This window comes from Mirounga angustirostris, unplaced genomic scaffold (genome assembly GCF_029215605.1).
Source record: "Mirounga angustirostris isolate CCGP_5_RB_7025 unplaced genomic scaffold, mMirAng1.0.hap1 SCAF_5, whole genome shotgun sequence".
Taxonomy (NCBI): Eukaryota; Metazoa; Chordata; class Mammalia; order Carnivora; family Phocidae; genus Mirounga; species Mirounga angustirostris.
In genome coordinates, this window is record NW_026991713.1 from 64,826,102 (window position 1) to 64,853,337 (window position 27,236).

A 27,236-nucleotide genomic window follows, 5' to 3' on the forward strand; every position below is an offset into this window, starting at 1 on the left:
TAGAAGACCGGCAAAATCTCTTCCTTAAATGTTTGACAGAATTCACCAGGAATCTATCTGGGACTGGTGCTTTCTTTTTTGAAAGGTTATTAATTATTAATTCAATTTCTTTAACAGATTTAGGCCTACTCAGATCACCTATTTCTTCTTGTATGAGTTTTGACACACTGTGTCTTTCAAGGAATTGGTCCATTTCATTTAGGTTATTAAATTTGTGGGCACAGATTTGTTCATAGTATTTTTTTATTATCCTTTTAATTTCCCTGGAATCTGTAGTGATGTCCCCTCTTTTATTTCTGATAGTAACAGTTTGTGTCCTCTCTCTTTTTTCCTCAGTTAACCTCATTAAAGGCTTATAGGCTTTATTGATCTTTTTGAAGAACCAGCTTGTGGTTTCCTTGATTTTTTTTTCCTTTCCAGTTTTATTGATTTCTGTTCTCATTCTTTTCTCCACCCCCCCTTGGGGGAGGGAAGGTCAGAGGAAGAGGGAGAGAGAGAATCTTATGCAGGCTCCACACCCAGTGGAAAGGCGGACACAGAGCTTGACCCCATGACCCTGAGATCATGACCTAGGCCAAAATCAAGAGTCGGGTGCTCAACCGACTGAGACACCCAGGCACCCCAATTTCTGGTCTAATTCTTTTTTTTTTTTTTTTCTGGTCTAATTCTTATTATCTCTTTTTTTCTACTTTGGATTTAATTCGCTCTTCTCTTATAGTTTCCCAAGTTGGAAACTATATTATTGATTTTAGACCTGCTTCTCTTATACATGCATTTCAGTGCTATAAATTTCCCTTTAAGCACTGCTCCCATGGCATCCAACAAATTTTGCTAAGTTGGGTTTTCATTTTCATTTAGTTCAAAATATTTTTAAATTTCTCTTGAGATTTCTTCTTTGACCTATGTGTTATTTATGTGTTGTTTAATCCTCACATATTTGGGGATTTTCCAGTTTTCTTTCTGTTACTGATTTCTAGTTTAATTCCATTGTGTTCTGAGAGCAGACATTGTAGGATTTCTGTTCTTTTAGTTAAGGTGTGTTTTATGGCCCAGAATGTGGTCTATCTTGGTGAATGTTCCACGTGAGCTTAAGAAAAATGTGTGTTCTGCTGTTGTTGGATGAACTGTTGATGTCATTTATATCATTTGATTGATGATGTCGTTGAGTTCAACTATGTCTTTACTTATTCTCTGCCTCCTGAATCTGTCCCTTTTGGAAAGAAGAGTGTTGATATCTCCAATTCCGATAGTGGATCTCTTTCTCCTTTCACTTCTATCAGTTTTTGCCTCAGGTAGTTTGATGCTGTGTTGTTAGACACGGACACCTTAAGGACAGTTATATCTTCTTGGAGCTGACTCCTTTATCATTATGCAATACCTTTCTTTATCTTTGATAACTTTCCTTACTTTGAAGTCTGCTCTGTCTGAACTTAATAGAGCTACTACTGCTTTTTAAAAATTAGCTTTAGCATGATATATTTTTCTCCCTCTACTTTCAATCTATATGTATCTTTATATTTATAGTGGGTTTCTTATGGACAAACATATAGTTGGGTCATGTTTTTGATTCACTCTGACAATCTATTAATTGATGCATTTAGACCACTGACATTCAAAAGTGATTATTGATACAACTGGATTAATATCTACCATATTCATTACTGTTTTCTATTTGTTGCCCTTGTTCTTTGTTCTTATTTTTGTCTTCCACTCTTTTTCTGCCTTTTGTGGTTTTAATTGAACATTTTGTATGATTGCATTCTCCTTTCCTAGCATATCAGTAATACTCTTTTACTTTTTTAGTGGTTGCCCTAGAGTTTGCAGTAGTTCATTTACAACTAATCCAAGTCCACTTTCAAATAGCACTATGCCACTTCACGGGTGGTGTGAATACCTATATTAACAAAATAACCCTAATTCCTTCTTCCCATCCCTTGTATCATTGCTGTCATTCATTTTACTCATGTATAAACATAAGCATATACAGCCCACCCTTGAACAACACTGGTTTGAATTGTGCAGATCCACTTATATGCAGATTTTTTTACCGTCCTGTAAATGTATTTTCTGTTACTTATGATTTTCTTAATAATATTATCTTTTCTGTACCTTACTTTAATGTGAGAATACAGTATATAATACATAAAAAATACAAAATATGTCAGTTGTTATTGATAAGGCTTCCGGTCAACATAGGCTATTAGTAGTTAAGTTTTGGGGAAAATCAAAAGTTATACATGGATTTTCACCTGAGCCCTTAACCCCCACATTGTTCAAGAGTAAACCATATAGATATATGTGAGCTTACATAATTGAATACATTGTTGCTATTATTATTTTGAACAAGTTATCATCTGTTAGATCAACTAGGAATAAGAAAAATAATTCTTTTTGCTTTATCTCCCTGTATTCATTTTTTGATGCTCTTCCTTTCTTTAAGTAGATCCAAGTTTCTGACCCATGTTATGTTCCTTCTCTCTAAACAACTTCTTTAACATTTCTTGCAAGCCAGGTCTACTAGCAACAAATTCCCTCAATTTGTCTGAGAAAGTCTATTTCTTCACTTTTAAAGGATAATTTTGCAGGGTACCAAATTTTAGGTTGGTGATTTTTTTCTCTCAACATTTCAAATGTTTCACTCCATGCTCTTCTTGGTTGCATGGTTTCTGAGGAGAGGTCAGATGTAATTCTTATCTTTGTTCTATAGATAAGGTGTTTTTTCCTCTGGCTTCCTTTGGTACTTTATCTTTGATTTTCTGTAATTTATGCCTAGGTGTAGGGGTTTTTGTCTTTATTTTTGGCATATACCTCTGAGCTTCCTGGATCTGTGGTTTGATGTTTGATTTGGAGAAATTCTCAGTCATTATTGTTTCAAATATTTATTCTGTTCCTTTATCTTTCTTTCCTCCCTTTGGTATTCCCATTATGTGTATGTTCCATCTGTTGTAGTTGTCCCACAGTCCTTGGGTATTCTTTTCTGTTTTCCTCAGTATTTTTCTTTTCTTTTTGGTTTTTGAGAATTGTATTGATATATTCTCTAGTTCAGAGTCTCTCCTCAGCCATATCCAGTATACTAACACCAAACACATTCTTCATTTCTGTTACAGTGGTTTTATTTATCAATCAATCTATCTATCTATCTCTCTCTCTATCTATCTCTGGCATTTCTTTTTGGCTCTTTCTTAGGATTTCAATCTGTCTGCTTACATTGCTCCTCTGTTTTTCATGCTATTTTATTCATTAGAGTCCTTAGCACATTATTCACAGGTGTTTAAAATCCCTAGTCCGCTAATGCCCTGCTATGTTGGGTTCTGATGTTTGCTCTGTCTCTTCAAATTGTGTTTTTTGCCCCTTTATATGCCTTGTAATTTTTTCTTGATAGCCAGACATAGTGGAATGGGTAAAAGGAAGTGCCGTAAATAGGCCTTTAGTAATATGGTGGTAAGATGCGGGGAGGAGAGGAAGCTTTCTATAGTCTTATGATTAGATTCCAGCCCCTAGGCTGTGAACTCCACAAGCATTTCTCAGGTTCTTCTCCCAAGGTCAGAATGGCGAGTGGGCTGGAACTGGGTATTTCTCTCCCTCAGGTAGGTTAGGCTCTGATAATAGCCCAGTAAATTAGGCCCTGGTTAATTAGTTTCCTCTGAAGGCGAGGCTTGTTAACCAGAAAAAGAATGCTCTGGTGTATTTCTTTCTTTTTTTCAATTTTATTTATTTATTTGACAGAGAGAGACACAGCGAGAGAGGGAACACAAGCAGGGAGAGTGGGAGACGGAGAAGCAGGCTTCCCACCAAGCAGGGAGCCTGATGCGGGGCTCGATCCCAGGACCCTGAGATCATGACCTGAGCTGAAGGCAGACGCTTAAGGACTGAGCCACCCAGGCACTCTTGTTCTGGTGTATTTCAAATGGTTCCTTTTCTTCTCTGGCTGTGGGAAGCCTCAGGGGTTTTTCTCTGATATTTACTATGAAAATCTGGTTGAGCTCCTGAAAGTAAATCTCACAATATTGTGGGGACTCCCTTTGACTGGGTCCCCCTACACTTTTTAACACTCAGAATTGTCTACACTGAGCCTCCAGAAATTTGTTAATTACAATTCAGGTTTTCCTACCCCATCACTCGTTCCACAAAGGTTTCCACTCATGGGTCTCTGCTCTAGTAAGCCGTGATGAATTGTACTTGCCTGTCTGTCTCTCCAACTTTGGGGCTAGCAGTCTGTCCTGTGTCCTCCCCCTTTCTTATGGATCCAAGAAGAACTGTTCATTTTTCAGTCTTTTTACTTTTACTTATTGCTAGGATGGAGCGGTGACTTGTAAGCTACTTATGAGGAATAGGTTTGGAATGCCAAAGTTCAAATTATACACTTTAAATGGGTGAATTTTATGATATGTGAATTATATCTCAATAAAGATGTTAAAAAGTTTTGGAAAAGGAAAAGTTAGAAAAGCTTTCCACAACATTCTAGAGTTTCTAACTCCAACATAAAGGTTGAAATCTGAGAGGCAATCCATTCCTTACCACTTCTACCCAATACCAACTCTTTTTTTTTTTTTAAAGATTTTATTTTTGGGTGCCTGGGTGGTTCAGTTGGTTAAGAGACTGCCTTCGGCTCAGGTCATGATCCTGGAGTTCCAGGATCAAGTCCTGCATCGGGCTCCCTGCTCAGCAGGGGGTCGGTTTCTCCCTCTGACCCTTTCCCCTCTCATGCTCTCTCTGTCATTCTCTCTCTCAAATAAATAAATAAAAAAAATCTTTAAGATTTTATTTTTAAGTAATCTCTATACCCAATGTGGGGCTCAAACTTACAACCCCAAGATCAAGAGTCATATGCTCTACCAACTAAGCCAGCCAGGGGCCCCAACCCAAAACCAACTTTTAAGTCTTCATTGAAAGTGTTCTTAATGAATTATTGCATTCATTAGTCTACGTTAGTTAGGTGAAAGCAAGGAAATGTCACTGTTACTCATAGCCTTATCCAAAGACACTTGATCCTTTAGATTCCTTTTTCTGTCCAGGCATTAATCATTCCCAGGAGTTCCTGGAAAACTATACAAGCACAAATCAAGGAAATATCATCTCAAAAGGCACCTAGGGAACCTCCAGGTCAGTTGGTGATGGGAGTCCTAGAAAAGAATTTTCTCAGAAGTACTTAGGCCTTGCTTGTGGTTATCTTAATGCAATCTCCAAACTTGAAGATGTTATTTTCTGAGAATTAAACTAGTAAAAACTAACACGAAGTAGAGATAGCTGATGGAAGAAACACATATTAAGAAAAGATGTAAACATCTTCCTAATAAGAATCTTGAGAAATCCCTATTCATTATTAATTCATACATTCAACAACTACTTATTGAAGACTCATTATGTGCCAGCCACTGTACCAGGTGCTGAGTTATAATAAACTCTCATGGAGTTTAAAATCTAGAGGGACTAATAAGGGTTCACAGGAAGTTTGTATTTCACTGGACCTGGGATAAAATTGAAGAAATCAATACCCCAACAATTATAATGTACCAATTTCTTATGACATGAATATGTTCGCTGAGGTAAATGGAGTAAAAAAAAAAAAAAATGGAACCTGGATAATAAGAATTTGGTGGTGTTTATTTGGACCATTCCAGAATAAGACACCAATGGATACAAATATTTCAGTATTAGAGAGATGGATGATACGATGAAAACAGTGATTAGCTCTTTAAAAATGAATTTTCTTGGGGTGCCTGGGTGGCTCAGTTGTTAAGCATCTGCCTTCGGCTCAGGTCATGATCCCAGGGTCCTGGGATCCAGCCCCACATCAGGCTCCCTGCTCAGCGGGAAGTCTGCTTCTCCCTCTCCCACTCCCCCTGCTCTTGCTGTGTCTCTTTCTGTCAAATAAATAAAATCTTTTGGGCGCCTGGGTGGCTCAGTTGGTTAAGCGACTGCCTTCGGCTCAGGTCATGATCCTGGAGTCCCTGGATCGAGTCCCGCATCGGGCTCCCTGCTCGGCAGGGAGCCTGCTTCTGCCTCTGACCCTCCCCCCTCTCATGTGCTCTCTCTCTCTCATTCTCTCTGTCTCAAATAAATAAATAAAATCTTTAAAAATAAATAAATAAAATCTTTTAAAAAAATTAAAAATGAATTTTCTTTCATTTTAATCCTAAACTCCAAGACCATACATTTCACTTTTTCCTAATTTTCTGTTTATCAACCAACTTTTAAATTTCAAATACAGTTTCTAAGGAACCTCAACAACTTAGAAAAGTCATTTTAGCTAGCTATGGTTGATTTATCTTACATATCAAAATTTGGATGCATAATTTGATGATAAATTGATGATGGGAGAGAATGTTTGAGATCTGGGCAATTCTAGGAAATATGACATATGTTCAACCCTCATTCCTCTAATGGGGGAGGCTGAGAAGCATTCCTCAGGGCAGGCTGTTGGTGCATGAAGCCTACATGTAAACACAGTATGGCGACTATGCAAGAAAGGTTGAGGAAGGGGTCTAAACATTGCCATACAAGGTAGGGTGCCTAAGAAAAGTGTCAGGAGTAAATCACACAGCTTAGCAGAATTAAGGACCAGGACTCATAAGAGCAAAGCAGCAAGTTAGACAGTCAAACAAGAAATGATGCCAACACATTCTCCAGGTAACGAAACTAAGCCAGCAGCTGAATTTGAACTTATTCTAAGATCATTTTCATTGCTGGTATGGTTTAATGGGGCTGTAAAAGGATACCCTGGACCTTCCTCCAAAGGCGAAAGCTGAAATGTCCTGAGTTTGTACCGAAAAAGAACTTGGGGCCCTCTGATAGGCTTCTCAAGGGGGCTTATGCCCATTCTAATGATTTAAGTATGGGAATTAGCTAGGGTATTGCTGGAAATCTAAAACTTTGTCCAAAATATAATCAGCTTTATTCAGTTGTTGAGGTTGGTCACTAAAATTCAGGATTTAGGGGACTTGGCAGAGAGTGAGGGGAGAAAAAGGACTGAACCTAAAAGAAGAAGGTCATCTAGACTGAGAAGGCCATGTGGTTAAAATCCACTATTTCTTCTATCTTATACTCTTTGGTGGTGGTCTTCCTGTTTTCAGCATGTCAGGAAAAGCTAATATGCACAGAGAAAAAACAAATGATATCTCACCTTATATGTCATGCCCTGCTACCAAATGATGAAAGGCATATTCTTTATATTGATCTCAGAGTACAGGAAGGTATTTAGAAGGTTCTCTTGCACTTCCTAGAGCTCTCCAGATATCAGTTAGCTATTAAAGTGTTGGCATGCAGTCCAGGCAAAGAATAAATGCAAAAATTATAGTTATTATAAAAGAAGGTATTCTGGAGGAGAGAAGTGTCAGAAGATGTTTAAAGATAATTCTGTAGCAGCTAGATAGGAAGAGCACTTCAGCAAACCAGTTGAGGTTTTCGAAAGTACCTGGTTCATAATGCTCTGGCCATTAGCCCTTTTAAGTAGTGGATAGATAAATGAAGATACAGAAAGCTTTGAACAATACCTTCCAAACCAGGATAAAGCTAGACATTATTGCCAGGAAGCTGAATAGTTCATGAAGACAAAAGATCTCTTTAACAGTGATTACCTAAGCCTGTCACAAATGGGGGACAATAAAGAGGATGATGTATGCCATACTCATGAGCCCATTCATTACTACAAGGACAGTGTCATGACTATGGAATGGGTACAGATCTATATTTAGTCCACTGTGATGAGATGATGAAGATCATATTAATGATGCTAGTAATAGTGTCCCAGGACATTTAGGAATGAGAAATAGGCATGGCAGTCATCCAGGTGTGACTCTAACCCAAGAGAATAGGAAATAGCATACTATAGGTTTCACATATTCAGCCAACAAATACAGAGCACCTATTACATGTTAGGCACTGTTCTAGACTCAAGGGGATCAGGTTGGAAAAAAAAATGGAGCTTACATGGAGCTTACACTCTAGTGAGGAAAGCAGATATTAAACAAATTAGTCAAGGGGTGCTTGGGTGGCTCAGTCAGTAAGCGTCTGCCTTGGGCTCAGGTCATGATCCCAGGGATTGAGCCTGGCATTATCACAGCCTGCTTCTCTGTCCCTCCCCTGCTCGTGCTGCCCCACTCATGCTCTCTCTTGCTCTCTCTCTCAAATAAATAAAATCTTAAAAAAAAAAAAACAAATTAGTCAAATAGTGATAAGTGTTTGAAGAAAAATAAAGCAGAGCAAAGAAGCAGAGTGATAAAGGTGCTATCTTAAATAGGATGGACTGGAAAAACCTTGCAGAGATGACATTCTAGGAGGAGGTTTGAATAAATGGGAGAGAAAACCAAGCTACCCTTTTGAAGGAGAGCTTTCAGATAGGGAGAATAGCAAATGCAAAGGTCCTGAGGCAGGAACAAGGTAGGAGTGTCACAAAGGAGGGTCACCAAGATTTCCTCTGGGCTAGAATCAGAGTTATAAATGGGCTACAATGACTTGGTGGGTTGGTGTGAAACACATACAGCAATTAGGTATGAACTTCTGAGTTGAAACAAATATCTATCTGGTCCTCTCACTTCTACACAACTCCTGGATCTCACCTGGTCATTATCTGAATATAATCTGTTTTCCTCCAATGGAAGCTCCATAAGGACAGACCCTAGACATGGGCATAAAACCACTGTCTGCATTGGAGAGTCATCTTTAGCTCTGGCTGGGATAGGATGACCCCTGGAGACAGAACAGCCTCCACTAGCCATTAATATTAATGTTTCTGACATAAAGCTTAAGACAATGGTTCTCAGTTCCAGTCTAGCAGAGTCAGCATCACCTGGATGCTTGTCAGAAATGCAAATTCTTGGGTCCTACCTGGAACCTACTAAATCAGAAATTCTGGGGGTGGGGGCTCAACTACATGATTTAACAAGCCCTCCAGGTGATTTTGATGCACAATAAAGTTGGGGAATGATTGTTGCAAGTTGTAGAGGTCCAAGACCACCATCACTTGAAAAATAAATGAGCATGCTTGGAAGGCTTGGATGGCTCCTATTTTCACCCATTAGGATCAAGTTCTTGGGAAAACTGGCTCAAGAGAGGTCACAGATAACAAGATGACCCCTACTATAGGTTGAAGGTGCCACCTTCAAGGCTTGAGTGGGTCAGAGGAAAACAAACTCTTCAGCTGAGGTATGTAGTCTCAAGTTTGGACCAGATAAACATTTTCTTTCCTTAAAGAAGTAAGCTTTGGGGGATATCAGAACAGAGAAGACAATAATTATGTAAGACAATCTGGGAGTCTTCCATTTCAGATCAGCTAACACCTCATCAAGCATAATGTGAAAGGGTTAGCTGGTTAGTAAGTCCATAATCCAACGACTATACCTTTAGTCTCTTAAATACATTTCCCTGGGTTGACTGAGAGGCAGTTTGATAGGGGACCACCCAGACTAGGATGGTCAAAGGGGATGCATAAGATTATCTCTATTAGTCAGTGGAAGATGAAAAAAGTGTTCCAGAGGCCTACTGGTATCCTTGCATATTTGATTGAAAGAAGAGCATCTGTAAGACTATTTTCTTACTCAATGATCTTCCCCATTCAGTTGACAGTTGAAACGCCCTGAGAGTTTCAGCTTTATGAAAACTCGAATTCTCTGGAGCTTGTCCTAGAAGGCTGGGACCAGGAGATCAATGTTGAATGGCAACTAGGTTGAGATTAAGACAATCTTTACAGAGGCAGAACTCCCACTGATTTTCCTTCAACAAGAGTACAGGCTCTCGGGTCACTTATAACATGGCATCTATATATGGAAAACCTTGTCTCTAATGCAGAAAACAAGTACACCTACTTGGAAGAAACTTGGGCTGTGGGGAGCAATCACCTCCATGTATCAGTTGCATTCAGTGTTGAAGAAATGTTGCATCCTGGTCTGCATAAACCAGGATGTGAGTGGTTTTGACAGTCCTACTGTCAAAGGAAGAGAACGGTGCTGGGAACTGGGCAATTCTGGTGACAGATCATCTAAATGAAGGAAGGAATATGGTAGTAAGGTCTTACGCCTCCAGGGATAAGTGGTAACACAGGGAGCAGATGGGGGTTACAATACTGTCCTGGTACACTCCCTCATTTGCAGCCTGGTAAATAGTCATCTCAGGAATCCCAGGTTGCCGAGGCCAGTTGTCCATCAGTGGCCAGGAGAGGTGTGTGCAGAGGAGAGCTTCTGGGTCTAGTGGGCGGCTGGATCTGCTGGGTCAGAGCCTGGCCCACAAAGCTACTATTGCCCCTGAGCCTTTGTGCTGCAGGTCGTTGTCTCACGCTCTCAGCTCTCCAGGAATTCTAACCACCTTTCCTTGCAAAGGTTAAGGGCCTACATGACTCCTTTGCTGTGTCCCAGTGCAGGACCGAATGGCTTCCTTCTCTTGGGAACTGATCCTCCATAGGCCAGAAACACACACACACACACACACACACACACACACACACACTCGGGGCCTACCTCGTCACAGTACAGGCAGGGCTGGTCTATTCTAAGCTGCTCTTAGTGGGAGTCAGAGAAGATAGTTAACAGCAACTGCTTCCCCGCCAAGTGTGCGATTAGAAACAAAATGTGCTCCATTTCCCATTAGGATTAGAGCTCAGCTTGTCCACACACAGCCTCATGTGGAGTCCCTATGAATTCTTCAGGCTGACAGCAGCGGGGGGACATCAGGCCAGGGTTTTGGGGTGCTGTGGCATTGGTATCTCTTGGCTCACCTCTGCCAACCATGCTGTTTGATGGCATGACTTCCTTGCTTAGGCCCTAGGTGGAGAGGAGCCAGGTGGTGGCATTTCCCATTTCACCAGAGTGCACAACCGCTCCTGCTGCCTCCAAGTCATCCTCAACCCAGGAGCCAGATCCTGTCACTCTTCAGTGAGTTCCCACAGCTGGGGAGTGGGAAGACCTAGAAGGCCCAGCATGATTTGGCTCTTATACTATCTTTACAGTTCAATCTCCAGCTACTCTACTCTCACCCGAGTTGTGCTGGCCTTCTCTGCTCCTCCAATGAGCCAAACTCCTTCTCAATGAGATCCTACAGTCCCTTTTTCCAAAAAGCTCCTTTCCCCTTTTCCTGGCTAAGGCATACGCATCTTTCGGGTCTTCCTTGGAAAGTGTTTTTCCAACTTCTCAGGCCAGATTAGGTACACTGTTATTACACTCTGATTATGTGGTATTATTTTCACTGTACTAGCATCATTCTAATGATCTGTGTGTGATGATGTGATTGCTGTCTTACTCCCAGAGAACTATAAACTTGATGAGAGTAGGCAATGTACCTGTTTTGTTTGCTAGTCTATTCCCACTGCCAACTACAGTGCCTGACATAGTAGGTGTTCAATTTTCTGGGAAGGAATAAAAAGGAGGGAGGTAGGGAGGAAGGAAGAAAAGGAGGAAGGAAAAAAGGAAGGAAAGACGATAGAAAGCAGGCAGGGAGAGAGTCAGAAAAGAAGGAACAGAGGTCCCATTGGGGCTAATTGGGAAGACATTTGATTCTCCATCTCTAGGGAGAAAGCTGGAAGGGTTCACTGTAGCTCTCACCTGAGGCCTCAGTGTTTAAAGGCACAAGTTAACATTAGAATTTTGTTTGTGGGATAATGCTGAGTTCAAACCACAGAAGCATCTCCAAATGGATCATCAGAGCTAAGGGGGTCTGCGGTGATCTGAGTTTTAGGTATAGAGCAAAATGGGAAAGGGAAAAGCAGGGAAGATAAAGGCAAATAAGAAATAATCTTTACAAAGTCAAGGAAATGGAGGACAGGGCCACCAGCTGGACTTACTTCTTGTACCTAGCAGCTATTTATGAATGGGCAAAGCAGGTCTGATAAAAGGGACACAGACCACGCACAGTTGTCATATACAGACATATGTTGCTCCAACATCTTAATAAGTTCATATCCTTGTGTATCAACCATTTTCCTGTGAGTATGGTTAACTCTAGGTTCACTAAAATGAGACTGAATTAAGTTATAGTTTGTGAATTTCAAAGCTTAGGACTTAGCCATGGTGCCTGCCTGCATAGTGCCCTGCCAGAGGGAAACTCTGCCTAAGCAGTCCACTGCTCCCTCCCTTCCCTACATCTCTATGGCATCCTCTGGAAATTCAACATTTTGAACCAAAGTTATAATGCTCTTCGCTTACACGCTGTCTCATGGTATCTCCCTTCTTGATAACAGGCTCCTGGGAGAAAGGGAAAGTGTCTAGCTCATTCTCTCATCTATTGAGCCCAGTGCAATGACTTTGAATAGTAATGGTTCAAAAAAATTATTGAGGGGCACCTGGGTGGCTCAGTCAGTTAAGCGTCTGCCTTTGGCTCTAGTCATAATCCCAGGACTCCACTTGGGGCTCCCTGCTCAGGGGGAGTCTGCTCCTCCCTCTCCCTCTGTCCTCCCTCTTGCTTGTGCTCTCTCTCTCAAATAAATAAAAATCTTTAAAAAAAGAAAAAATTGAGTAAGTACTGCTATATATTTCACAGGTGCTGAGACTGATTACTCCAATGAACTTGTTAACATCTTGAGGAAGACCACTTTAAACTTGAAGTTCTTCCTCAAACATAAGTTGGACTCAATAAATCATTTTCTGTAAACTATTAGAAGAATGACAAGGTTATGTCTTTATACATAATTTTTACAACGTCTCTATTATTTCCAGTATATTATTGGGCACATGGTGGGAACTCAATAAATGTTTGCAGTGAACTGACTCCAATATAGATGTATTTCAGTTGAGAGGAAACAGAGATGTTTCTGACATTTCATATAAATTGTTTATGAGTTAAATGCTACTTAAATATATATAAATTTGTTATTAAATGGATCCCTAACATGAATATTTTTTACAATATTTAGAATCACTTTGTAATATAAAGCTCCTTTATGTAACCCATTTTTTGAGTTTCATATTTTTACATATCCAGGTTGTTGATAATAGGATAAACTAGGGTGCCTGGGTGGCTCAGTTGGTTAAGCGACTGCCTTCGGCTCAGGTCATGATCCTGGAGTCCCGGGATCGAGTCCCGCATCGGGCTCCCTGCTCAGTGGGGAGTCTGCTTCTCCCTCTGACCCTACCCCCTCTTGTGCTCTTTCTCTCTCTCAAATAAATAAAATTAAAAAAAAAACTCAGCATTTAAAAAAATAGGATAAACTAGATTAGTGCCTTATAGGCATGAGGAAGCCAACTGAATCACTATTGATTAAATCAAGCTGTTCTTCATAGACAGTACTGTCCCTCTTTGTAGTTTCCCAGATGATCTACTTACTCTCAATGTCTCCCCCACCACAAACACACATTTTCTCCCTGTGTCTTAATTCAAATTTCGTAGTTGTACCCTAATTTATAATGTATGCATAAACTTCATTTCCCAATACTCCTTTCCACCTCTCCCCACCCCCTTGTTTAACCACATGCCTCACCATTTTTCAAAATAGGTATGCCTTCCATGGTGCCTGGATCATCCATAGCAGGTAGAGACTTCAGGTTGTCTATCTCAGGTGGTGGCTTTTGTATGAGCATGCTGGAAGTTGAAGCTTCCCCAGCTGAGAAGCAATATCTCTAGGTTACCCTCAAGGTGGGATTCAGGGAAAGGAGTGCTACTTATTCTCTTTCATTTCCTCTGTAACTCTTAGCTGTCCAGGGCCTTTTCCCCCATAATCCAGTGAAAAATTAGAGAAGTCATGACTTTTCTCAACAACTATCTTACCCTAAAAAAAAGGTTCTATTCCAAGCAGAACATGTAACTAGCTACTTTGAGACTGTGGTAGAATAGAAAGTCATTTCTCTCTGGGACTCTATCTTACAGGTTTTAGTGTCAATTACAGTCATAACAAGGACTCGGACAGATGAGCCCAGAAAGGGATTCACAAAGCACAGAGAAATCAACTACCAGGTCATGTGCTATAAATCTTGTCCTTCCTCAACTCCCTGGTCCGTCCTTCATATCTGCCTGGGCCTATTCCCACACATGAGACCAAAATCTCACCTGATACTTGTACCAGGAAGAGACATGACTCAGAGACAAATATTTTACTATATTGGGGATGGAATAAAGTCAGTTGGCCCCTAACACCTACATTTAGACTAGTACGTTTCACATCCCATACTGAAACTCCCTGCAAGAGAACCCATCTGTCACTGGAGTCGGATCAGGAGACAATGGTACCTGTGCGCTGGGGAGGCCTGACTACCCCGTGAGATTGAATCACGCACATGAAAAATTTCAGATGAAATTCCTCTTTACGCATGGCTGTCTCCTAGAAATAGAGATGGAGTTTAATCCATTTGAACAGATCTGTGGAATGATTAGGTTGGACAAAACAGACATGGATCAGGTACGCCCAATACTAAAGGCCTTAGGACATGGCAATATAAAATATCAGTATATGAAGGGATACAAATGATCTACTTTTATGTATTTGACAGGACAAGATCTCCTGAATTCAGCCAGTATTCTCCTTTTTACCTCAGAGTAGGTAAAAGGCTGGGGCCTCCAGAGGCTCCCCTTCTTTAAGTCTGAGCTCAGACTTCTGAGGTCTGGAGGGCCTACTCAGAAGCATTTCCTCCAAGACTTCTAGAGAGGGCCTGGGTCCAGAGGCCAAGTGGAAAGACTTGGCAAAAAGTCTGAATGAACAAACGTATTTCTTCTCATTATTTTCTTTTTAAAAGTAGGGCACAGATTACACGTTAATCCATTCAGTCACAGGAACACCATCAGGGCCATTTAGTTCTTCAGAGGGCCGACACCTGGGTCCTTTTCTATCTTTACTCAGAAAAGTACATCTCTGGTGGACCCCCAATAGCTTTCCTCACACCTCTGCCCATGTTTCAAACTCCTCCAGAGTCTGGAAGGTTCTACATGTTTCCGGAGTCTAACCTAAGCTCATCCTAAGATGCTTTTTTTTTTCTTTTTCCAAATGGCCAATCAAGCATGATGTGATGCAAAGAACACAGGACTGCAAGTTAAGAAACTTGTTTCCTAGTCCCAGATCTGCCATGCACTTTATAACTTTGGGAAATGACTTCACTTCCCTGAAACTGTTAGGACTAAAACCTTTCCCACAACCACTACAACCACCAACGTTCCGTGATTCTCAATAATACACGAAACGGAGCTCGACTCAGCTCTCAGGTCTGCATCTGTCAAGGTGGCCACAAGTTCCCGCCAGCCGAGGGAGGGCCACAGCGAAAAGCTGCCATGGAAACCAGAGCGAAAGCAAAAATCGCCGAGCGGAACCAGAAGACGGCGTGCAAGGGGATCGAGGGAACAGAAAAAAGCGAAGGACGACCGGTACACTAACAGTAATCCGAGAACGAGAACGGGAACGAGAGAAACCCCAAACTGAAAGGGGAACAGGGAAACGATGACTTCACCCTTAGATGGTCCCTGGGCTTCTCAGGCCTGGCCACACTGCGCAGGCGTTCCCCGGGTCCTCAACTCTGCTCTTTGACCTCCCGCTCCACCCCCCCGCTCCGCAGCCACCGGGCGGCTCTTCCGGTGTTGTGGAGGCTGTTCCGGTTCGCGGCGGTTCCCGGGTTTTGCGTTCCGCGCCCGGCCGGAAACCCCTTCGCATAGCAGCCGGTTCCGGTTCGGTGAGTGGCGGCGGGAAGCTGGGGGAGGGGTGAGGATGGAGGGAGCCTGGGCCGGGAGGCAGTGCCGGTCCGGGCCCAGCAGCCTGGGCTGGGCTGGGCGGAAGCGGGGAGGGCTGTGGGGACGGCGCTTTTCCCTCTGCCCCGCCCCCTGGGACCACCTCCCCTCCCCCCTGCCATCCACCGGCCGCGATCTGGCCGGCGGCCGTTAGTTAGGCTTCCCGAGGCCGGTCCTTCAGGCCCCTTTCTCTTGGGCCGGGGAGAGGCCGTCTCCCTGCCGTTACCACGGGCCCCGTCTCAGCGGCCAGCCCTACTTGTGGGGAAAAGGCTTGGGATTTCGGGGCTTTCCCGCCCGGGCAGGGTCTTCTCTCAAGGGAAAGCCGGGAAGCTCAGCTTTCTGTTACACCTGCTTCACCTCCCGACTTCCTTGAGACCTGAATGGTATTTCTCGACTACTTCTGCGTCTCACGTAAACATTTCTCCAACTCTTTTACTCTGTGGTATCTCCCTGAGCTGTGAAAACGCTAGTGCCACCACCAGAGAGAAACGGCTGGACCCTTCTGCCCAGGTTATGAAAATGCCCTTAAACTGCCACGGTTTGCTTACCTGGCTCATCGCCTCCTGGTCATTCCCTTGAACCGTCTCTTTCTTGGTTGTTCCCTAACGTGGTCTCTCTGGATAAATATGCCCGGCTTCTCTTGAGCTTGGTGATTTCTGTTTATCGGTGCCTCTGCAGTGTGTTCACTATCTTGTTGGCAATAACTTACTCCTTTATCACTTTCAAGTCAGCCTTATTAAGGTCATTTCACTTCACATTTGGTACACTTATTTGGGGTGGTGGTGATGCTTGTGAAGTTTATATAAAGCCTTATATAGGCTACCACCGATGTTACTTAGGGTCTTTGTTCTAATCGGATATTCTGAATGGAGTAGATCACATCATCTCCTGAATCTTTATCCTTTGTAGAGATAATTTGTGTTAAGCACTCGTGTTGAAAGCTAGATTACACTGAATTTGAAATTAGAGTTGCAGTGAAGCCTTAAGCATCTCGTAAGCATGAGCCCTCAACCTTCTTCCAATTAGAGATCCCCTGTTTTCCCTTTAGTCCCAATTTTGGAAGCCTCATTTCGTTTTTATTTTGAGAAGTCTCATTCATTTTTGCCTGATTCCAATTAATTATCCCGACTGCAAACCTGGTCTTCATCATGTCACGCATCTGATGAGTTAAATCTGGAGCGAGCAAATGGATTAAAAAACAGGTTCTGCCACTTCAGGCTAAGGTGATGTAACTCTTGACTACTGCTTTGAAAGTCTTTCCTTTCCTTTACCTGACTCCCACGCCTCCTGCCAATGCACCAGCTTTATTTCTTGCTATAAGTATCTGTTGATGGATCTGGTTTCCCCCAGTAGACAGCGTTTCAGCAGCAGGGACCAGTTGTTACTCATCTTTGTATCCTTAGTACCTCGTATGTAATTGGTGCACGGTAAATGTTTGTGTACTAAAGAAGTTGAATGCTTAGTGTTTTACGGTGTTAGAGTGTTAAGGTGTTAAGAGTCTAATTGGGAGAGATTACATGTAAAAGTATGAGAAACAAAAACAAATACGTGATGATATACTGCAAACTGTATCATATATATGATATATATTTTTATATGAGTTCAGAGTAGGAGGATTCACATGATCACTTCCACACCCTTCTCATATCGAAAATTATTCTAACCACATTTGGTCCTGGATAAAGCTAATTGCTTCTCCTAGGTATATACTTTCTAGTAACTTCATGGTAACTGTAAACATTCTCTTTTATAACCACCTCTTTGCATGTAAGCTTATACATGTTTTGTTCTACTTGTTACATTCTGTTACTGTCAAGACTTTGCCATCTTTTTTTTTTTCTTTCAGATCTCCTGTTACTTTTGTGTTCAGCTAATAACTTGACTTCACCTGAATACCTGTAACAGCTTATATTCTTTTAGTAAATTGATGACCAGTGTGAACTAGGAAATGTTATTGGAATACTTTTCTTTCTTTTTTTTAATAAAGATTTTTATTTATTTGAGAGAGAGAATGAGAGAGAGAGCGTGAGAGGGGGGAGGGTAAGAGGGAGAAGCAGACCCCCTGCTGAGCAGGGAGCCCTGATATGGGATTCAGTCCCCGGACTCCAGGATCATGACCTGAGCTGAAGGCAGTTGCTTACCAACTGAGCCACCCAGGCGCCCCTAGAATACTTTTCTTAAAAGGAAAAAATTCTTAGGCTTGCAAGAATTTGGTGGCATCATAGTTTCCAGATCCAGCATTTCATGTTGAATCTTGGAGTAACATATCTCTACTTCTAATGTAAATGCGCATAAATGGCAAAAAGAAAGTAACATAAGCACCTGAAGAAGCTGAATGTATTTGTATTAAAATGTCAATGTGGGGCTTTAATTATTAAAATTATGAAACTGTGGATCCCCCAGGACCATCCCCAAGAGATGAATTTTATCTTGCCAAAGTGTATGAATCTTTGAATGAAGATATGTTAAAGGATACCATGTTTTGTGGTGGTTGTTGAAAGCACATTTGCTTGGGAGTTAGGATACCCTGGATTTGTATCTTCCCTTTGCCCCATCTATGTGATTTCAGGCAAGTCACTTAACTTTTCTGGACATAGTCTCTAAAATTCTTTGATTTCTTGATTCCCTCTTTACATCTATCTTAGCAATGCAAAGGAAGCAACATGGGATTGTTCTACTGGGCACCAAGCTTTTAAATTGGCATTCTCCTTAAATCAACAAAAAAGGCTAGTGATGACATTTAATGAAATAGCCTAAAAAAGTGAAATGTGAAAAAGCCACTGCTAGTTTATTGGTTGATAGGATTTTTTTCCCTTAACGTGGAACCCAGGGAATTTCTTTATTTAAAAAGGAAGAAGGGGAAAGAATAACCTGGAGAATTTCCAAATAGCAGCTTTTTGTTAAGTTGAGCATTTGGAAACATACTCAAAGCCTAAATATAAGGCTTAAGTTATTTGGGAATCCTCCCCAGCAAGACTGGGTGATCAGATGATTACTCTGCTTAGTCTGTAGGTATGCCAGGAAAAGCTCAAGCAGGCTTCCTTCGTGTGTGCACTTCATTGCGACCATAAGGAGTACCTAATAGCATCATCCAGTCTCCTTAGTAGATTGAAGCCCTGATATTGCTAAAGTGGATTGATAAAGTTGATTATAAACTAAAGTTGATGAAGTGCTCAATCTTTTTAAAAAGATGGTCATAATATTATGAATATAGTAAGTGTGACTGTTACCATCCCTAGTCTCCTCTTGGATCTGCCAAGAATCATGAGTGCCAAGGATATGTTTATTAACCTAGTTCCAAGCAGTTAGGCTTTTAAATTCCTTTTTCTGGGAAAATTAGATACATCAGAGGAGAAAATAATTTCGTGTAGGCAAAGGGGCTTTGGTTTGTAACGGGAGAGAAAGTACTTTAGTACAACTGGGAAGTATTTCTTGATTGTTCTTAGAATATCAGTAGCTATATTTGGCCACTGACTAAAACATATGGAAGAGAAGTCTAATGGTACCACCATAAGATCTATCACTTGTTTATAAAATGGTTTACCATGAGGTAATAGAGCAATGGATTTCTTGGTTGTAATTTCAGTGCAGTCACTGACTAACTTTATGACCATATGCAAATTAATCTCCAAAGGGTTGGCACTGCCAACTTCTTGCTGTAATAGTCTGTGATTCTGTGGGTAGTCCACAATTGCTGTTTAATATAGCTCAGGGTTCAGAAATGTTTGGAATTGCCTCAACTAGTTTTAGTTTCTATTCTCTTCCCATCAAGTCATCTCTCCTTACCACCTTATATTTTTCTCTACTAAGATCACAAATGTCACTTTGAATGGCTTCCTGTTCTATAATTATATGAAGGAGCTGTTTCAGTATGTAACATTTCTGTTTTCTGTCTTCTTTTATAGGACTTTGTATCTTTGCTAAAGTCAGTGATGTGAAAGGACCTGACATGGGTAAGTCTGACTATGAAATAGTAATTCAGTCCTTTTAGTTACTCTGATTAGTTCAGTTGAATCGAAAGAATGGTTTTTGTTTTTGTTTTTTAACATTTTCAGTATTTGCATCTTTGTGCTTAATAATAATCTTAAAGGAGATCTCAACCTAATTATGTAATAATGACAATTTTCTTTTGGTTGAGACATTGTTTATAGCATCATTTGGAAGCATTTTTCATTCATTGTATTGAAAAAGCCAGATACACACTAGCAGACATTTATTATGTGCCAGGCCTTATTCTGAGTACTTAAAATATATTAATTCATTTCATTTTTTACAACTGCCTTACACGGGTGCCTAATATCAACAAGGAAACTGAGGCACAGAGGTTAAGAAACAACTTTAACTGGTAGAGCCAGAATTTAAACTCAGGCAGCCTGGTTCCAGAGTCCTTATTCTTTCGTACTGTGTTATACTAACTTCTGTATGATAAATAATTTGATTAAGGTAGATTTTAAATTTCGTTTAGCTAGTAGCATTGAGAATTAATTGTGATTACAACATTTTCTACTATTTATAGTTCTTTATGTCTATAAAGGGGATCAATACAAGGTCAGGACGAGTAGCCAGTTAGGAATAGGTTGAACAATTTATTTATACAGTTAGATCTTATAACATTCCATGTGCTCCTTTTTAAGTCACGTTAGTCTTCTCTCTTCTGTTTTTTTCTTTTGCTTAGTCTACCTTCTCTCTCCCCTGGTCATCTGTTTCACTTTTTCTCTAATTGTTGATGTCACTGTAAGTCACTGAATTCCGTCACTCTGATCTGTTACTATTCTAGCTCTTTTATACTAACAAAGGTCTCAAAGGTGGTGATACGTCCTCTATCAAAGGTGGTTATAAAGTAAGGTTCTGCCATAGCATCACAGTAATTGAGCTGATACCTGTTAAGAGCCAGATGAATAAACGATACTTTTTGCAGAAAAAAGTTCAGGTACATTATTTTTTAAAGCACCTTTTTGAGTTAGACAAAGGAAATAAACAGTTGTTAACAGTGTTTGTTTCTGAATGGTGAAATTTCTTTCCCTTTTTTTAATAGTTAAATTTTTTTCTATAGTTGAAACATTCAAAGTTTTTCTTAGGGAAAATTTCATTTTTTTAAAAAAAACTTTGAGTTAAGTTTTTTTTAATAATTGCACAAGTTTTCAACTATTTGGTAGATAGATAATCTCAGTCAGTTCCAAATGAGCCAATTTCTGCATGTGGGCCTCTTTTTGACAATGACATTTTGAGATTTCTGGCCAATGGTTAGTTCTGAATGAGAGGTTTTATTTGACTATAGAGATGTTCTTTGGGAATCATTTTTATTAGGTGAAATGATTTGTTCATAGGAAAGTAGTTATTGAAGAATTATGTGACCTGAATTAATTCGGATTCTTTCCTCAGATGATATTGCTGATAGGATGAGGATGGATGCTGGAGAAGTAACTTTAGTGAACCACAACTCCATATTCAAAACCCATCTCCTGGCACAAACAGGCTTTCCAGAGGACCAGCTTTCATTTTCTGACCATCAGGTTAGGAATAATTTTCTTCCCTTAGTTAATGAATTCGTTTGGCTTAAGTTTTCATCTGATGTAATTTAAATGCCACACTCAAAAGGATAAACATATATAAACTTTTTAGAATCTGTATTTCTGATGTTTTGAATTCTTTTTGATATATTAAGACAAGAACTATGCTGTGTATGAGTTTTTTGAGAACAGTATCTTTTAGAAAACTTTTTATTATTTCTGTGCATATTACAATTACCAAAGCACAGGTCAGTGTTCTTTTAAACTAGTGTCTTAAAATTGCTGAGCATTAAATGTGGGGAAATATGTAAATATACAGAAGCTTTGAGATTCCCCTGTGCTATAAAATGTAATTTCTCAAAGGACTAGTATCAACAGCATCCCCTGGGAGTTTGTTAGAAGTGCAGAATCCCAGGCTTCACCCCAGACCTACTGAATCAGAATCTACAGTTTTAAAAATTTCCAGCTGATAAATAGAAATACCACATGATCCAATAATTTTTCTCCTGGGTACTTACCCAAAGAAAATGAAAACACTAAATCAAAAAGACATATGCACCCTTATGTTTATTGCAGCATTATTTACAATAGCCAAAACATGGAAGCAACCTAAACGTCCACTGATAGAAGAATGGGTAAGGAAGATGTGGTATACATATACACATATCATGCAGCCATAAAAAAGGTTGAGATCTTGCCATTTGTGACAGTATGCATAGACCTAGAGAGTATTATGCTAAGTGAAATAAGACTGAAAGACAAATATCATACGATTTCACTAATATGTAGAATCTAAAAAACAAAACAAAATGACAGAATTTGATCTGTAAATACAGAGAACAAACTGATGGTTATGGGGAGGGGAGGTGGAGCAAAGTGGGTGAAGGTGAGTGGGAGGCACAGGCTTCCAGTTATGGAGTGAATAAGTCACAGAAATAAAAGGCATAGCATAGGGAATATAGTGTGACAGATGGTAGCTACATTTGTGGTGAGGATAGCATAACATATAGAAAAGTTGGATCACTATGTTGTACACCTGAAGCCAGTGTAACATTGTATGTCAGCTATGCTGAAATTAAAACATTTTTTAAAAAAAGAAAAAAAAAGCTCCAGTTGGGTTATTTGCACATTAGGGTTTGAGGAACATTGTTAATAAAGCAGTCTTTCTCAATAGGAAAGCCATTACTAATATGGATGAGACAGTTCTTTACTATGTGAATCTCTTCCAAGCAAAGCAGAATGTTTAGCATTCTTGGCCCTTGGGCACTAAATATGTGTAACATCTGCCCCCAGTAATCATTTTTGGAAACTGAATATATAGTCACACATTTCCAGATTAGTACTGGGGTGCAGCCCCACTCCTGATTAAGAACTTCTGTATGAAGTTATCAAAAGATTCAAAACCAGGTTCATTTGTCACCCTCTTTGATAAGTGATACAACTGGCTTTCAGAACAGGATATACTGTGTGCATATTTACCTTTTAATGAGTATCCTTTGAATTAAGTTGTATAACAGATACTTTGCCTATTTTTCCCCCTTGAAGCCTCAGTCATCAGATTGCCTATGCGTTTTCCTTTCTTATTAGTATGTAGTTTCTTTATAATATATAAAAATATAGTTACACTGAATTCTGAAATATGTCATAACCTTGTTTAATGATACATTTTTCCAAACATAAATTTTTATTCCATTTTATTGTCAAAAATATGATTTAAGAAAAATCTTTTGCTTTGTTTAGATTTTACCTTCCAGGGAAGGAAATTTGGACCGATCTTATACATGTTCTACAAGAAGTGCAGCTTATAATCCAAATTATTATTCAGGTATGACATATTACTTGGAGTCACAGCATTTGTACCATTCAGATTTCTTCCTAGCAAATTGTGTGTGTTTACCATCTCTAGAGCGAAAACATTGTCAAAAGCAAAATGGTATTTTCTCCACTAAAACATCACTGTGTGTGGGGGGGAGGGGAGGTTGCTATAATACTTTACTGACCTAGTCTCAACCACTTATATTTAATGGAAAAGTTTTTTGGGGATCTATTTTTTTACTTGTTCATTATGTCATTGTGAAAAGCAGTACAGCTTTGGTTTTGACTTTTTTTTTTTTTAAGATCTGTGTGTATGATGTAAAGGATATTTGTTTTGGATTGATATAAAGCACGGAGTTAGCCTATTTCTATTCTGCTTGAAACCATGAATCCTGAAAAATTATTTCTACCCAAGCTTGTCCCTCCATCAGGGCAGGAAATGTTAACTACATGTTTCTATCTAGCACCTGCCACAGCCATGCTTGCATATTCAAGGGCTTGCCTGTTCAGCTTGTGATCCATGGCAGAAGTCAGCATTCTCTAGGTTCTTCCTAGTCCCTGGCCTGCCCGACTTTCCATCTGCCCCCTTCCTAAGGTTAGGACTTCCAGTGATCTTCTGGCTCTGTCTTGGGGAAGCTAAGAGATTTTTGTTGATTAGCTTCCTGGCAGTACGACCCAGGAAGATTATAGTGCCTTCCCATGTCTTATCACTCCTAATGCATCAGTCTCCTTACCTTCCCACAAATATGGGAATATTAGTAATACTGTTGAACCTGCCCTAGTAGGATTTTTATAAGGATAAATTGAGGTAATAAATATGAAATGCAAATAATAATTATTGTTGTTATTTGGCTTCCTCAGGATTCTTTGTCAGCAAGATGAGATCTCGTCCCCTAAAAAGACGTTAGTATGATGATCTTTTAGATTTATATTATATTTAAATGTCATTTAGGTGGGTGGTACTTTACCCTGGGCTCTGAATTTCCTCTTGTGGTATGGGAAATGGTCTCCACAAAGTATGTGCATAGTTTGTGTTGGAAAATCAGTTAACTGGCTCAGAAAGTAACTCTGCCATCATTATTATTGGAAAGGCCTTTCCGATGAGCAGAGAGCCTGACATCTAGTTGGATAGTTCATTATTAATCCTAGGGAAAGGACAGTTGAGTGGATAATGAAATGAGATCATTAGTATTTCCATTTGAATTCAGGCTGTGCTTGCTTATAATTTCATATTGTTGATTTACCATTGGATAGAATATTTACTTTTAGTTTAAAATAATTGCTTAATAATAAACAATTATATATAGAAAATTATACTCAAAATCTGCTGACCATAACAACTCAACTCTGTGGCCTTATCCATGTGGACATACATGATGTACATTGTATGATTCAATACAGATCTTTTTTAGCCCAATATTTTAATTTTTACTTTTCCATCTGTTTACATGTTATTCTTGGTGTCTACCTTTTTCTGTTGATTTCTAATAATCCATGGAACTGATATGCACATTCACAATGCTTTATGTGCAATTCCAAAATCCAGAAAGCTCTGAAAACCAGAAATTCTTTTCATAATTCATTTGGCATCCAGACTGACCCGACCTGAATTCGTTCCTTGGCAAAACCCACATGAACTGACATGAAGCTATTTATATTTTTCTTCTATTTATTTCTGTAAATATGAGTATTTATATATTTCACTGCAGATATATCAATATGTTTGATTACAGGGTGTAGCTTCAAATTATACCTTGAAGTGTTACATAGTATATCCCAGGTTATCTTTCTAAAATTCCAAAAATTTTAAATTCAGAAGTGCAGTGGGACCTAGGGGACTATGATTTAGGATAATGGTCCCATTCCTTCATTTGCTTCATTATTTTCTCTATAGTTTAGGTCTCCTTCACACTTACTATTTTTAGCTATTGTAAATAATATGACTTAAAAACATTTGTATATATAGCCTTTTTTCTTTTAAATTTCATTACACCTTTGATATTCATAAAGGATATATCCGAGATCATCTCAGATCTTCATGTTCTTGACTATGGTGGTATTTGACCAGATTCTTGGCTTTCTACTCAATTGCATGACTCTTGAGAGGTACATTTTTCCTATGTTTGTCATCATACCATAAGTTGATCCCTATATCAGAATGTTACACTGAAGTCTTGTCTCTCATTTGAAGGCTATTTTTTAGGGAAAAAAAATTACTTCATGACAGTTACTGTATACATGATGATGAATAGTGAATAGCAACAGTGAATAACAAAGCCATATTGAAATGGGGACGCTGAGCTATTAGATTCATTCTCTAAATTACAGCCTGAAGCAGAGGATTCAGATTTGTGCCTCTACCAAATTTCATCTCATCCCTGACCAAACAAATGTATGGCATGTCACAGTCCTCCAGGGTTGCTCTCTGACAATCAAAATTTTAAATCTGTGAAGGCCAAGGGTTTCAATACTTTTTTCTTAAAGTCTTCAATTTAAATCCACTTTTTACTGTGTATTTTTCTTAACTTTGTTCCTTTGCCACACCCATTCCAATTGATTGTAAGTCCTGCGGAATTTTGTCTCTGCTCTCTCCTTTGTATGTCTTCTTTTCCGATAATCCCCACATTGATTTCTGTAGTCAGTCACCTTGAGCTTCATTGCTTGATTGGGCGAGATGGGGGTCTCCAGTTTACCTGCCTTAGTCTTCTCATTTTGTCTTGGTGTTTGTCTCCTCTCTTGCTATTCTCTTTTCCATCAAGGTGAAAACAAACATGGGAAAGCCCCAAACTTTAGAATCTAGGGTCTGGAGCTTACCATTTACTGCTTTACTGCATCTGCCTCTCTGTATCAAGTTTTTTAAAAATCTGCTTCTTAATCCACTTAATATTAGACTATTAAAAAAAAACTTTTTTAGAAAGCAGAGAAAATGCAACTCTTTTACTTTAGTAACTTATTGCTGGTCAGACTTCAAGACCTCTTGCTTTTATTAACACAATTGAAAATTAAAACATTTTAAACACTAAACAAAAGTAGATTAAGATGAAAAGAAATGATTTTGCTCTTGCTTAGAATCATTATCAACATCTTATCTTTGGAAAATATGTTAAATTAGGTTGCCATACTGGCATTTAGTAGATGATTTAAAGCATCCTGCTATTTATAATAACGAAATCTGAAAGTTAACAGGAGCAACTGATGATGGGGTTACTTTCATTGTAAGTGATTGCCTGACATACTTTTTTTAAAATATAAAGTTTATTTCATTATGTCCATAAAAGTATTGCTTGTCCTTGTAGAAAATTTGTAGAGAAAGGTAGAAAAATACCCATCATTCTATTATTGGAACACAACCAAAATTAAACTTTTGGTGTATTTCCTTATAGTTTTGTGTGTGCGTATGTAGCCATAGTAAGTTACCTTATTTGTGGCGTTTGCAATCTGATTTCTTAACAATGACAGAATACCAGGTTAAACCATCACTAAAAAGAGTGTCTGCAGCCCCATGTGGGTCCCTCTCTAGCTCTGCTTGATTACATCAGCAATGGAAGACTACTGATTGCTTTCATTGAGTGGGGATGGAACCACCTTGTTCTGGTTAAACAGACTGCCTGATCCTGTGCTCTTCCCTTGCATTTAAAAGCTGAAGCCTTTGTGAAATGCCATTGAGGAGGCTACTTTGGCTTATTCTTGGTCTCAAATTTCACACTTATCAGGGTAATTTTGCATTTTTGGTAGACATTCCTCAAGTAGACATCTCTAGTTAGATCATTCCCTAATCATATTTTAGCAAAGAAGCGTAAGAGACAGATTTCTACTGTTATTACTTTGCATTTAAAGATTAAAATGTTCTGGTCCTTTAATGCTACTCATTTTTTTTATTAGCCTTATGTTTCTCTCCTTAAAGTAGTAATAGTAATAGATGCTAAGCATAGATACTGATTGCAAAGGTACAAGGTTATAGTTAATTTTGAGAGTAAATTTAATTATTAGAGTAGGTTCATTCAGTGGTGAATCAACTGGTACTAATACCACCCCTGAATGCTGCTTTTTTCCTTGTCTTATTTATCCTAAATCCTGATAATCTTGATAAAAAAAACTCACAAAAAAAACAAACAAACCCCACAGTACAAAACTTATTTTTGTCAGCTACCCTATTTTTTGGATACAGTATCAAAAGCCACATTAAATATTTTAAAATAATATTGTGCAGAGTTCTATAGTGATATGCTTTGAAAGAGGATCTTCAAAATGATGTTAGCATTAGGCAAAAATTCAGGAAAT

The 27,236-nt window shown here is 39.3% G+C and overlaps 2 protein-coding genes across 2 annotated transcripts in view; one reads left to right on the forward strand and one right to left on the reverse strand.

Annotated features, from left to right (window-relative positions):
• Positions 1 to 14,239, reverse strand: part of PFKM (phosphofructokinase, muscle) — a 43,863-nt gene extending 29,624 nt beyond the window's left edge. Inside the window, exons 1-2 of the mRNA XM_045873532.2 lie at positions 14,149 to 14,239; positions 13,403 to 13,525 (exon numbers count right to left, since the gene is read on the reverse strand). Of these exons, the coding sequence (XP_045729488.1) occupies positions 13,403 to 13,525; positions 14,149 to 14,230 (205 nt within the window). The 5' untranslated portion in view covers positions 14,231 to 14,239. The remainder of the gene's footprint in view (positions 1 to 13,402; positions 13,526 to 14,148) is intronic.
• A 1,356-nt stretch (positions 14,240 to 15,595) lies between these two features.
• SENP1 (SUMO specific peptidase 1) overlaps positions 15,596 to 27,236 on the forward strand; it is a 53,287-nt gene continuing 41,646 nt past the window's right edge. The window contains exons 1-4 of the mRNA XM_064591342.1: positions 15,596 to 16,853; positions 19,536 to 19,583; positions 21,013 to 21,143; positions 22,881 to 22,965. Coding sequence (XP_064447412.1) covers positions 19,580 to 19,583; positions 21,013 to 21,143; positions 22,881 to 22,965 — 220 coding nt within the window. The 5' untranslated portion in view covers positions 15,596 to 16,853; positions 19,536 to 19,579. The remainder of the gene's footprint in view (positions 16,854 to 19,535; positions 19,584 to 21,012; positions 21,144 to 22,880; positions 22,966 to 27,236) is intronic.